The sequence below is a fragment of the Dromiciops gliroides genome, chromosome 5, assembly GCF_019393635.1.
Source record: "Dromiciops gliroides isolate mDroGli1 chromosome 5, mDroGli1.pri, whole genome shotgun sequence".
NCBI classification, from domain to species: domain Eukaryota; kingdom Metazoa; phylum Chordata; class Mammalia; order Microbiotheria; family Microbiotheriidae; genus Dromiciops; species Dromiciops gliroides.
In genome coordinates this window covers 214,611,320-214,625,986 of record NC_057865.1, presented here as the reverse complement: position 1 = coordinate 214,625,986, position 14,667 = coordinate 214,611,320, and the positions used below count along the sequence as shown (strand labels likewise).

The window sequence follows — 14,667 nt, the reverse complement described above, 5'->3', positions numbered from 1 at the left end:
CATTTGTTCAGAAAAATCCCTCCCTGGGAAACAGAAAAGCACATCAACCAACCAACCAAAAAATCTTTATTGATCAACTAGTAGGTGTTCAACACTATGCCTCACACTACAGAGTAAACCATAACACCTTGAAGAAATACTCCTTGCTAACTTGTGAGCATAATCTTTGTGAGTAGACAAGATGGACACAGGAAAAGGTTACCAAACAACAACAACAAAATACAAACCAGAAATTAAGCATTAAGTCATGTGATCAAGACTGTGTACTGGAGGAGTGGAAATGAATAGAGTACAGTGTTGGTTGGCATGGGCAGGAATGGAATGATTTTAATTCAATGTTGGGCCATGATATTATTGTTATTACAATTCTCCCTCTCATCTATGAACAGAGTCCTGAATTCTATCCTTTTTCTACTGACTCTCGAGTGCAAAGAGGGTGGCAATTTGCACTGGTAGAGGAATTTTCTTAATGGGGTCTCTGTACTGGTCTGCCCAGTAAAAAAAAAAAATAAACAAAGAAATTAATTTATTTCCCTCAAAAATGGCTCCTCATCCTGACATTTCTTTCTTGCCTTGGTCCTGTTGGTCCCATTTTTCTATTCTCCTAGAACTGCTACCCTTCCCTTCCTTATCTCTGCTTGTTCAAATCATATTCATGTAGATGCCACCTTCCCCATGAAGCATTCCTTGGAGTGGAAATATCACTTATCATCCTCTTCCATAGTATTTTGCTCATGATTTGCTATAACATTGGGGAATTCTACCTTATGTCATAGTTATTTTTTCATGTGTTATATGTAATTATGTTCATATATTGTTTATGTGTACAAGTAGAACACAATCATCTTGAGGACAAGAAATATGTCTTGTTCCTATTTTTCATTTTTGTATCACCCCAGTACCTGCATGGTATCTTGCACATATTAGATTTTAACAAATGTCAGTGGTCAGTAGCATTCAGTTTGAAAATATACATTCAATGCTCAAAATAAAATACAGAAATAATTTTTTTAAAAATTGAGGACATGACTTTCTAGGAAAGATGACCAAGTAATAAATTTAAGGGAGGCAACCTCCTCCCATTATTCCCGAAAAATATCAAATAGAAACAACATAAAGAAGAGATATGGTTACAAAATAAAACAAGTCAAAATAGAAAATGAGCAAAGTGAAGAAAACTTCAGTATAATGAAGAACTATGATGGCACAACTGAAAAAAAGGAAAAAATCCCCCAAAGTATCAGAAGCAAACCATATGTAAAAAAGTAACAATGCAAGATAGCTTCAGAGATGTCTTCTTCAGATGTGTCTTCAAATGGATAAATGACACAATTAGCGAAACCAACCAAGAAAATCATGTGAACATATTTTAAAAGATCTTATAGAAAGTAAAAAACCACAGGAGGAAATGAATCTGGAATTAAAAATCTTTAAAAAGAACCAGAGAAATAGTGAAGAATATTGCCAATATTGGAATGGTCAGGGACCATTGGCATTGTGGAGGAGGTAGGATGATTTGAATTCAGTGTTGGGGCATGGTACTATAATAGAACACTTCAAAAAATCTATAGATATAACAAAGAAGATACCACAGTAGAAAACAAAATCACATGCAATGTAGAGTAACTGGAGTCAAAGTTACAGAAATGCTGATTCAAGGGATGGACCTAGAGGACTAATTATTGCATGATAATCTTAAGAATGCTATATAATAACAATATTAATAAAGGACTTTTATTCCCCCAAATTTAGAGAAACAAAAGAATTTAAACATTATATAGCACCCTCTCTTGACTACTTCAAATTCCACTCATATTTGTGGGTTTGTTCTCCAGAAGGTGGCTACTGCTGGGGGCTGTAAAGATAACTCTGTGGGTTGGCACTCCTAAGACTATATAGCTTATAGGCCCCCACAGTGTACTTCTCTTCAACAATCAGCCAAGAGACACAATTAATTTTTAGCAAAGGTATTTTTTAAGATGGCACAATAATAACAGTAGCTACCTACACCCCCCTCCCCAATGTACATGGTGTTTATGTGGAGAGTAGATAGAATCCGAGAGTACCATGGTAGGGAAGTACACATCTAGGCAATATATGTGGCTAAGGCACTCACAATTGTCGTACTGACTGCTCTCAGTGTTTTTCTCTCTTTATAGACTTTGTCCATTTCTACCTTGCATGCGGTACCTCTTCAAGTTGCATAGCTGGGATTTTTTCTCTCCATAGTCCAACTCTTGATTGCCAGGGCTCCCTTTCCCTTGAACCTACAACTAACTTCCTTATCATGGTGGATGGTGAGGAAGTCCCTTTTGTTTCCCTCTAATCTCCCAGAGCAATTCACTCTCAGGGGTTGGTTACTCCTCCATTTCTACTTCTAAGAGTGGACTCCCTGACTTGGACACATTTGAAGTAAATACAACAAGGACTTAATTTAAAACCCCTCAAAGGCACATTCAGTTTTTGTTTGTCAAAGCAAAACCAGAGTTATTCCAACTTGGAACTGTGATCCAAAAGTCATTAAATTATGCATACTCTTTGACCCAGTAATAGCACTAGGAGGCCTATACCCCAAAGAGATCAAGGCAAAAAGAAAAGGAACTATAAATGTACAAGATATTTATAGTAGCTGTTTTTGTAATTAGTCTTAGCTCAGGAATAGAGAGGAGTACTTGAGTACCCCAGATAGAGCTCAGGTAACAACAGTAAAAACTCTGAAACCTGATACATTATTCCCACATCTCAGGAGTAGAGCCTCACTCTAAGAAGAAGTTAATGGACAAGAAATAAACCACTAAAAAAATAAGTAAGCAAAAGAGAGAGACCCCAGTTATTGATAGCTACTATAATGATGGAGAACATCTGGGTTCAAAGTCAGAAGATAGTAAAATTAAAACAGTTACTTTTACTTCAAAGAAGAAAGCAAAATGGTCATAAGCTCAAAAAGAGTTTCTAGAAGAGCTTTTAAAAGGATTTAAAAATTAAATAAGGGGGCAGCTAGGTGGTGTAGTGGATAGAGCACTGGCCCTGGAGTCAGGAGTACCTAAGTTCAAATCCGGCCTTAGACACTTAACACTTACTAGCTGTGTGACCCTGGGCAAGTCACTTAACCCCAATTGCCTCACTAAAAAAAAAATAAGAAAGGCTGAGGAAAAATAAGGGAAAAAAGAATAATACAAGAAAATCAAGAAAATTATGAAAAGAAAGTCAACCAAAGTGAAAAAGGGATCAAAAAAACTTATGGAAGAAAATAACTTTAAAAAAAATAGAATTTGGCAAGAGAAAGTTGATGATGTCTTAAGACACCAATAAATAATAAAATAAAAAGAATGAAAAAAAAAAGAGAAGAGAATGTGAAACACCTAATTTGCAAACAAAACAAAATAAAACAAAAAACTGATCTGGAGAACTGATTGAGGACAGGCAGTATAAGAATTGTTGGACTACCCAAAAGGTATGATCATAAAAACAGTCTAGACACTATATTTCAAGAAGTTATTAAGGAAAATTGCCAGGAAGTTTTAGACCAAGAGGGTAAAATAGAAAATTTCAAAATCCCCTGATCATCCCCTGAAAGAGATCTCAAGATGAAAACTGACAGAAACATCATAGCTAAGTTTTGAAGCTCCCAGGTCAAGAAGAAAATGCTAAAAGCACCTGGAAAAAAAAATCACTTTGCACTTATAGTCAGGATAACACAAGATTTAATAGCATCTACACTTAAAGATGGAAGGGTATGGAACATTGTATTCTGAAGAGCAAAGAAGCTGGGTTTGCAACCAAGAATAACTTGAGTATAATCCTGACTACAAAAAATGGACTAAAGGACTTTCAAGCATTTGTGATTAAAAAAAATCCAGAACTGAATAGAAAATTTGGTTTGCTAGATCCTGGAGAAACATAAGAAGTAAACATTAAAGTCGAATTATCAAGGATTTAATAAGGTTGAAATGTTTGCTTCCTATATGGGAAAATGTTATCTGTAACTCTTAAGAATGTTATCATTACTTGGGTAGTTTGAAAGAACATATATAGATAAAAGGCTTAGTGTTAAGTTGAATTTGATGGAATGATCCTGAAAATAAAATTAGGTAGAGATAGGTAAAATGGAGCAATTATCTCATACAAATGAGGCATGAATGGAAGAATTATTACAGATACCTCCTATAGGAGATAGGAGGGGGTGAAGGGTAGTAGTATTAGAACCTTATTCTCATTAGAATTGGGTTAAAGAGGGAATAACATATACATTTAGAAAGGTATAAAAGTCTTAACTTACAAAGAAATAGCAGGGCAAAAGATGGCATAAGGAAGATAGAAAGGTGTGCAGATCAAGAAATCAGAGGGTACAGGGAGATACAAGGAAGGGACTCTTAGAAGGGTGGGTAGATTAAAGAATAAGAAATTAAAGGATAGATTTTTCAGAAGAGGTTCAGAGTAGAGAGGCAGTAGTTGGAAGAAAATTAGACACTTGAGGAGGGATCAGGTAAAAAGAGAGGAAGATAAGAACAAGCAGTAAGGAAAAATAGAATGGAGGGAAATGCACAACTAGTAATTATAACTTTGAATGTGAATGGGATGAACTCACCTATAAAACAGAAGCAGATAGCTGAATGTATTAAAAATCAGAATCTGACAATATATTGTTTGTAATAAACATTTAAAAATGAAACATTGAAACATATTAAAATAAATTTAAATACACATAGAATAAAAATAAAGGGCTGGAGTCGCATTTATTATGCTTCAGGTAATGTGAAAAAAAAACACAAGGGTATCAATCATGATCTCAGACAAAGTTAAAGCTAAAATAGTTTTAATTAAAAGAGATGAACAGTGAATATACATCATGATTAAAGGTACTATTGATAATGAAGTAATATCAATGCTAAACCTAAATTTACCAAATGCTATAGCATTCATATTTTAAAGTAAAAAGCTAAATGAATTATAGGTAGAAATGAATAGCAATACTATAATAGTAGGCAACTTCAATCTTCCTCTCTCAGAACTCGTTCAATTTAACCAAAAAATAAAGAAGAAAGACATCAAGGAGATGAATGGAATGTTAGACAAGCTAAATATGATAGATACTTGGAGAGAATTGAATAGGAATAGAAAACAATCTACCTCTTACTCAGTAGTACCTTTACAAAAAATTACCATATATTAGGGTATAAAAACTTTATGGTTAAATGCAGAAAAGCAGAAATATTAAATGCATCTTTTTCAGATCATAGTGCAATAAAATTATGTTCAATAAGGGACCGTGGAAACATTGATTAAAAATAAATTGGAGAATAAATACTCTAATCTTACAGAATGAGTGGGTTAAAGAACAAGTCATAGAAACAATACATAATTTTATTAAAATGATAATAATGAAATAACATACAAAAACCTAGAGGATGAAGCAGAAGCAGTAATCAGAGCAAAATTTATATCTTTTATTGATGTAAGCATCAATAAAATAGAAAAAGAAAAGATCAATGAATTGGATATGCAATTTGTAAAAGAACTAGAAAAAGAACAAATGAAAATTCCCCAATTAGAAACCAAATTGGAAATCCTAAAAATTAAAGGTGAGATGAATAAAATAGAATGTAAAAAGCCCCTTGAATTAATGAATAAAACTAAAAGTTAGTTTTATGAAAAAATGAATAAAATAGATAAACCATTGGTTAATATGATTTTTAAAAAGAGAGAAGAAACCAAATCACTCATATAAAAAATGAAAAGAGTGAATTTACCATTAATGAAGATGAAATAAAAGCAATTATTAGGAGTTATTCATTTGGAAGAACAAAAGGTCAAGAATATCCAAGGAAGTTAAACAATGTAAAGGAAAGAGGCTTAGCAGTACCAGATCTTAAACTATATGGCAGTAATTATCAAAACTATCTGATACTGGCTAAGAAATAAAAAAGTGGATCAGTGGAACAGAGTAGCCATATAATACATAGTAGTAAATGATTATATTAATTTCATGTTTGACAAATGTATAGATTTAAGCTTTTGTGATAAAAATTGCTGGGAAAACTGGAAAGTAGCATGTTAGAAATTGGGTATAGACCAATATCTTACATCATTTACCAACATAAAGTCAAAAAGGATACATAACCTAGATATATAGAGAGATATAAGAAAATTAGAAGAGGATGGAACACATTATCTATCTGACTTGTGGAGAGAAAAAATTTATAAATAAACAACAGATAGTATTGTTTTAGATATAAAATGGATAATGTTGATTATATTAAATTAGAAAGGTTTTATTTTTTATTTTTTTAGTGAGGCAATTGGGCTTAAGTGACTTGCCCAGGGTCACACAGCTAGTAAGTGTTAAGTGTCTGAGGCCAGATTTGAACTCAGGTCCTCCTGACTCCAGGGCCGGTGCTCTATCCACTGCACCACCTAGCTGCCCTAGAAAGGTTTTATACAAATAAATCCAATGTAGCCAAGATGAGAAAGAAAACAAAAAATTGGGAAAATTTGTTTTTATAGACAGTTTCTCAGATAAAGGTCTCATATGTCAAATATATAGAGGACTTTGCCAAATTTATAAGAATATGAATCATTTCCCAATTCATAAGTGGTCAAAGTATATGAACGGGGAGTTTTTTGGTGAAGAAATCAAAACCATATATAGTCATATGAAAAAGTGCTCTAATCATTATTGATTAGAGAAATGCAAATTGAAACAACTTTGAGATATCATCTCATCCCTATCAGATAGACTAAAATGATAGAAAGGGAATATGTTAAATGTTGGAGGGTATAGAAAAATTGGAACACTAATATGCTGTAGGTAGAACTGTGAACTGATCCAACCATTTTGGAGAGCAATTTGGAATTATGCTCAAAGAGCGTTGACCCAGTAATCTGACTATTAGGGATTTTCCCCAAGGTGATTAGGGAAAAAGGAAAAGAGCCTATATGTTCTCAAATATTAATAGCAGCTTTCTTTATGGTGGCAAAGAACTGGAAATTGAGGGGATGCCTGTCAATTGGGGAACGGCTAAACAAGTTGTGGTATATGATTGTGATGGAATACTTCTGTGTTGTAACAAATGATGAGCTGGTTGATTCAGAAAAATATAGAAAGACTTGCATGAAATAATGAAAACATTTTTCAAAGAATAATTGTCAACAACAAAGTTATTTTGAGTGTTATAATACTCAAATACTCAAAAAAAGCACCTATGAAGAAAGATGCTATCCACCTCCAGAGAAAAAACTTATAAATAGAAGTATGCATGGTATTACATGGATTTATAAATCTGTGTCAAATGATGACCTTCTCTCTGGTATGGGGTAGCGAGGGAAGGAAGGACAGTTTGGAACTTAAAATGTAGCAAAAAAATAAATTAAACTAATTTAAAAAAAGAATGAATTAAGGAAGAGTGAAAAAATTGTCTTGCTACAGTGAGGGACCAGTTGATGTTATAGATTTATAGATCCAATCAGCTGACTTCTTCCAGCTCTGTCCAGCACTTCAGTAGGACCAGATGAGGCAGATAGAAGGGTAGAAGATAATCTAAGGTGCTGTTGTGGCAAAGTGTGGGTGGTAATTACGAAGTAGGAAGGGATTCAATGGCAAAGAATAATGTAGAATTGAATTGACTTATTAAGGGGGCAACAGTAAGAGAAAACAAAAAGAGAGGACCACTGCGTGGGGAGAAATGGACCAAGCATAGTGTCTTACATACTATAGAAGCTGACCTTGTGATGCTGAGTCCTCATTGATTAGCTCTTTGGTATTCTTAGTGCTTAAGACCTCAAAAAGCTTGTGAGCATAGACTTTATTAGGGACAAACACAATATATGGGAATATATTGAAATATATGACAATATATCAATCCCCTGGAGTCACACTGCTCTACATTGAGTTTATTTTAACTGACTCTCTTGATTTATCCCCATCAAGACAACCATCTTTACAAATACAATATAAGAATCAGTTTGGGAACATTAGCACAGAGGTTCTGGATCTCCCTTTTATTCTAATTCTCTGACAACCTGAGAGTCAAGAAGATGCTAGCCTTTTTATAAGGGCTTAAAGAAAGTAACTACTGCCTTCATGCTCCCACATTTCAACCATCTTGGTTCCCTTAATATCTGGGAGGTAAAAAAGCTTATGGATATAACTAATGAGTGTTAATTAATGATCTTTGATAAATTGTGGAAAAAGAAGTTCTATAGGAATATATGTATACATATAATATGCATTTTATAAATATTTATTATGCAACAAAGATAAATATAATAAATAAAAATGTAAAGATAAATGCTGATCTAATTTTTAAAAAGGAGGTGCATTATTCAAATTACAGTTTTGTGTATATATATCTATGTCTTAAAATATATGTGTATATACATATACATGCATATATGTATATATCTTGAAAAACAAAATAAGATGGTTTATGAGCCCTTGAAAAATAAAGGACCATTAGAAAGAATCAGAATGGGTTCATCAAGATTATCAGGTCATGATTTACAAACCATATTTCCTTTTTAGTCAGGGCTATCATAATATAACATCGAAAGAAAACCATAGACATGGTATATCTGATTTCAGCAAGGCATGCAAGAAAGCCTCACATTGTAGTTAAGATGGGAGATACAGGTTGGATCACAGTATGATTAGGGACATTCAGAGCTCATTGACTGACTGACTTCAAAGAAGTATGATGAATAGATTGATATCAATCTGGAGGGAAGTCTTTTATTATGTATCCCAAGTCTTTGTTCTGTTCAAGATTTTTATTGATGACTTTGATGAAAGTTCTGCAAATTCTCTAACTTGTGTATTATCAAAGCTGGTAGTAATAATTAATACATTGGATGAAAGAACTGGGATCCAAAACAGTCTTGAAATTTAATAGTGATACATTCTAAACTTGGTGAGAAAAGTATAGTATGGCTTGATAACAGTTCTTTTGAAAAAAGATGATAGAGTTTAAGGGGCTTGCAAGCCCAACATGATGCCATTCTGTGATGTGGCGGGCAAAAACATTAACGTCCTTTTGTCCACATTAATAGAAACCAAGTGTCCAGCACAAGGGAGGCGCTACCCCTATTATTCCAGGTCAGCTAGAGACTGTGTTTAGGTCTGTACGCCCCATTTTGGGAAGGACATTGATAAACTGGAATATATCCCCAGCAGGGTGTTGGGTAGAGAGGGGAGCTGAGAGAATGACAAGCAAGAACCAGTTGAAGCAACTGAGGTCATTTAACCTGGAGGAGGGAAGACTTGGGATGGACTTGAAAGTTGTCTTTATATGAAGCACTGTGATAGGCAATAAGGATTAAATGTAATTGACCCCAAAGGACATAACTAGCAGTGGTGAGTAGACCTGCTCCTCTCTAGCAAATGAAATCTTTTTCTTGCTCCCTGATTCCTCCTCTTTCCTTGATCAGACACCACAATGGAACAGGAACAAGAAGAGAAGACAAGAAGATATAAACTAGAAAAAGGAGGCAAACTCTGAAGGATCTCATGAGGATCAGGAGTTAGAGGAAGCTGGCATCAGAGAGGGAAGCTGGAGTTTTCAATAGATCAGAATGGAAAAAGAAAGACAAGACCCAGGAAGATACAGATACCAGAGAAGGGAGCAAGGCAAGTGATCTGGAGTCCAGGCAAATTCATAGAAAAATACAGGCGCTAAGAAGACAGGGCAAAGTAAGTAAGAGAGCAGGTACGAGGTCCAAGTAGCTAAAATGACTCCGACTCTTGAGGGCAGCTGTCCCTTCAGTCAGCAAGGTTTATCCTTCTGGGTTTACATAAGAGTGCTAATTTTCAAAGGAACAAAGGAGACCACTTCAGAAACAATGCCCTAGCTAAAGATAATCCAAAAGTGTGTATAACAGAGAACCAGCTCAGTAGGTTAATGGAATTCTTAGCTGCAGGCAGGGACTGTATTCTTTCTGGACAGTTGCTGAGGACCTGTATTTAAAGAGAGACAAGGTGCCTGTTTCTGGGGAAAGGGAGATGCTTTCATTTGGACAAAAGCAGGAGTGTCAAGGGGCTCACATGAAATAATGGATGTACTATATATATGCCAGTTATTATTACTATTACTGTTATTATTGTTGTTAGCCTACAGTCACCAGCTAATGGCAATGACTTCATTTTCTGAGCTTTTTAGTGCACTCCTGCTAAGCCCAAGCTTAGAGAGATACAGAGGTGTGCTGGTAAATGTTTTACAACCAGCCTCTCTGGAAAAAAAAATATTATGCACCCTCATTTTAAAATTTTACCTGCATTACTAACACTTTCCTAAGTCTAAAACAATAAGTCAAGCCCTGGTTTGTGGCCAAAATTTGAGAAGTGTAAATGCTCCCCTGGAAAATTGAACAATTGTCTGTCACAAGTTGTTAGGGTTGGCTCCAGCACAACTCTGGACAAAAATTTCAGGCTTGTGGAGCATCGGTGGGCAGGCAGGAAGACCCAGGGGAGCCTAAATACCTCTTTTCTTTTCATCTACTGTTCTCAGTCCCTTGAAGCCTGACATCTGGCTTCCCTCCTCTATTGAAATCTCTCTTAGACGTCATCACTGAGTAGTGAAATTCCATGGCCTTATTCCCCCTTTATTTTTTTATCTTCATTGACAATGGGATTGAAGGATCTGGAGGCCCCATTCTGCTAGAATCTAACCTTATGACTTTGCAAGTGTTTAAAAGTTTTCTCTAATGGGCTCATGTGTGAAATGAGGGACTTGGAGTAAATGATCTTGAAAGTCCCTTCCACCTTTAATCCTATGACCTTCTGAGAGCCTGAGCTTCCTCCCACCCCACCCCCACCTCCGAGTTTTTTCCTATTTACATGGACAACCCTTCCCAGCTTTTCCTCAGGTGGTTTTTCCAGGGAAGCTAGATGGACTTAAGAAAGAAAATATCCACTTACCTTGACTCTGGGCCATAAGATAGGCAATGGCCACCATCATCACTACCCACAAACATGGGTTGAGCACCTGCTATAGGTAGACACTGGTCAGCTTGAGTCCTTTGGTTGGTTTGTTTGTTTTGTTTCTTTTATGGGACAATGAGGGTTAAGTGACTTGCTAGTTAAGTGTCAAGTATCTGAAGCTGCGTTTGAACTCAGGTCCTCCTGAATTCAGGGCCTGTGCTTTATCCAGTGCACCACCTGGCTGCCCCCACTCTTTTTTTCTCCCCCCTCCTCCTACAGAATAACCAACGTATTCATCTGGAAGTCCCCAGCACTTGGAGCAAGCAAAACACACTTCACTATATCTACACCCCTTAAATAATCACAGGCTCCTTCAACTTGATGAGCTACTCTTCTGAATGTGAAACTCCTTGACTGCCCAGCTGCCCCTGGGAAGAGGTTGCATCATTATCATTCTAGAGAGTAATTTAACATATAGGATTGGATTAGATCCCAGAATATTGTTTTTTATTCTAGGCTCTTACTTCGGGGATCTTGTCCCTGTAGAGTCTTCTGCCTAACAAGTTAAAACTTCTTTTATGGCAAATGCTGTTTATTTTATGGGAAGCAGCAGTCCTCTGGGGAGGGGGGTCATCTTACTGAACTCTCTTCTTTGGGGCATTATGGACTTGGACCCATCCAAGGTCATTGGTGAACTTCTTTTTTTTTGGTTTGTGAGGCAATTGGTGAGGCAATTGAGGCTAAGTGACTTGCCCAGGGTCACACAGCTAGTAAGTGTTAAGTGTCTGAGGCCAGATTTGAACTCAGGTCCTCCTCACTCCAGGGCCGGTGCTCTATCCACTGTGCTACCTAGCTGCCCCCATTGGTGAACTTGTAAACCTTGCTGGTTAGCTAGTCACAGAATTGCTCTCAGTATGAGAATCCTATTATACTCCCATAATCTTATTCTGTTCCTCTCTTCTTTAACACTGTCCAAGTACTTTCCATCATATCTCCTCTTCAGGTTCATGCATTTCTAATCAAGCATGTATCCCTTAGATGTATGGTGCTTCTAGCCACCCCTTTTGCCATGTCTATTCCTCTTAATAAGACATATTCCATTGCTAGTCATATGTTCCATTCTACCAGGGATATAACTAGGTTTGGGAGTCTGGGGCATTGACTTAGGGTAGTTAAATTTAGGTGACACTGACAAAAAATTTAGCCCTTCTCTAAACAACTGAACTTAGTACTTGATTAACAAGAATAATGTGCCAAATATAAATTCCAGGGACTTCAAGTGGCCCCACTGCAGGTGAGTTTCTCCCTGGCCCTACCCCACCCTCTACCCTCAATCCTCCCTTGGGGATCTGTGGCCTGCTCCACAGCTCCACAGCTCCACAGCTCCCTGAATTTGTGTCACTTACTACAGATACAAAATGGCTAGTGAAGGTTCTGTGTTACACCAAGGTGGTAATACTTCTGAGGTTATATTAATTCTTTTGAGGTCATAGTACTCTAAGAACTCAAGTTCACTTCTGTTAAGAGGTTCTCTCACTTTCTTCTGTTAAGATTTCAAATACCAAAAATACTGAAGAAGGTGGTCTAGCAGCACCAGATTTCAAACTGTATTAGAAAGAGGAAATTATCAAAATAATCTGGTACCGGCTAAGAAATAGTGGTGGATCAGTGGAATAGAATAGGTATGAATTATGCTACAGTAAATTACTATAGTAATCTAGTATATGATAAACCCAAACATCTAAGCTTTGGAATAAAATTTTATTATTTGACAAAAACTGCTTGGAAACTGGAAAACAGTATGGCAGAAATTAAGTATAGACCAACATCTCACACCATATACCAAAATAAGGTCAAAGTATGTTCATGATTTACATGTAAAGGATGATACCATAAGCAAATTAAGAGAGCCTGGAGGGGTTTTCTCTTCAGTTGTCTGTAAGGTGCTTGGTTCTTCTTCGGAAGCTAAGGCCACGTTGGGGTGAACCCTCACTTCAGCCGGCGGCTAGCACCACTACAAACAAGTTTCCTCATCCATCTCCCGAAATGGCCGTCTCCGAGCTCGCTTGCATCTACTCTGCTCTCATCCTTCACGACGATGAGGTTACGGTCACGGAGGATAAAATTAATGCCCTCATTAAAGCAGCAGGTGTAAATGTTGAACCGTTCTGGCCTGGATTATTTGCAAAGGCCCTGAACAATGTAAACATTGCTAGTCTCATCTGCAATGTAGGAGTTGGTGGACCTGCCCCAGCAGCTGGTGGTGCTGCCCCTGCTGGAGGTGCTGCTCCTGCTAGCACAGCTGCCCCAGCTGAGGAGAATAAGAAAGAGGAAGCAAAAAAAGAAGAGTCCGAGGAGTCTGATGATGACATGGGCTTTGGTCTGTTTGACTAAATATATTTTTTGAAACATTAAATAAAAAGCTTAACTTAAAAAAAAAAAAGAGAGAGAGAGCATGGAGGGGCAGCTAGGTAGCACAGTGGATAAAGCACCGGCCCTGGATTCAGGGGGACCTGAGTTCAAATCCGGCCTCAGACACTTGACACATAATAGCTGTGTGACCCTGGGCAAGTCACTTAATCCTCATTGCCCCTCCCCCCCAACTCCCAAAAAGAAAGCATGGAATAGTTTGTCAGATTTATGGACAGGGGAAGAATTTAGAATCAAAGAAAATATAGAAAACATTAAAAATGTAAAATAAATAATTGTGATTATATAAAATTAATCAGATTTTATACAAACCAAGCTAATGTAACCAAGATTGTAAGCAAAGCAAAAAACTGGGAAAAATTTTGTAACAAGTATTTCTTTCTTTCTTTCTTTCTTTCTTTCTTTCTTTCTTTCTTTCTTTTTTTTTTTGTGAGGCAATTGGGGTTAAGTGACTTGCCTAGGGTCACACAGCTAGTAAGTGTTAAGTGTCTGAGGCCGGATTTGAACTCAGGTCCTCCTGACTCCAGGGCTGGTGCTCAATCCACTGTGCCACCTAGCTGCCCTGACAAGTATTTCTGATAACGACCTCATTTCTCAAATATATAGAGAACTTTTTAAAATTTCTAAGAATACAAGTCATTTCCCAATTGAGAAGTGGTCCAGGCATATGAACAGACAATTTTCAGACAAGGAAATCAAAGCTATCTATAATCATATGAAAAAATGCTCTAAATCATTATTGATCAGAGAAATGCAAATTAAAACAACTCTGAGGTATCACCTCACACCTTTAAGAGTAGCTAATATGACAAAAACGGAAAATGTTGGCAGTTGGAGGGGATGTGGGAAACCTGGGACACTAATCCACTGTTGGTAGAGTTGTGAACTGATCCAACTATTCTGGAAGGCAATGTGGAATTATGCTTAAAGTAAAGCACATTCACTGCCTCTATAGATTAGATTACAAAATGCTCCTTAAAGAATTAAAGAACAATTTAAATAGCTGAAGGAATATTCAGTGCTTATGGCTAGGCTGTGCCAATATAATGAAATGACAATGCTACCCAAGTTAATTTACACTTTTAATGCTATACTTATCAAACTATCAAATGGATACTTTACAAAACTCAACAAAATAACAAAAATCATTTGAAGGAACAAAAGATCTAAAATATCCAGGAAAATGATGCAAAGATTAGGAACAAAGGAAGGATATAGCACTTCTAGACCTCAAATTATAGTATGAAGTGGCAATCATCAAAAGCACTTTGTTGTTGTTCAGTTGTGTTTGACTCTATATGACTACATGGACCAAAGCATGCCAA

General features: G+C 36.5%; 1 protein-coding gene across 1 annotated transcript; it reads left to right on the top strand.

Moving 5' to 3' along the window:
• Window positions 1-12,839: 12,839 nt before the first annotated feature.
• On the top strand, window positions 12,840-13,342 carry LOC122729177 (60S acidic ribosomal protein P1-like). Its single transcript, XM_043967895.1, has one exon. It carries the CDS (start codon window positions 12,959-12,961, stop codon window positions 13,304-13,306), a length of 348 nt encoding a protein of 115 aa, XP_043823830.1. The 5' UTR covers window positions 12,840-12,958; the 3' UTR covers window positions 13,307-13,342.
• Window positions 13,343-14,667: the final 1,325 nt, after the last annotated feature.

Bases quoted from the DNA above. Each gene is read 5' to 3' on its own strand.
- LOC122729177 (XM_043967895.1), top strand. From the start codon at position 12,959: ATGGCCGTCTCCGAGCTCGCTTGCATCTACTCTGCTCTCATCCTTCAC.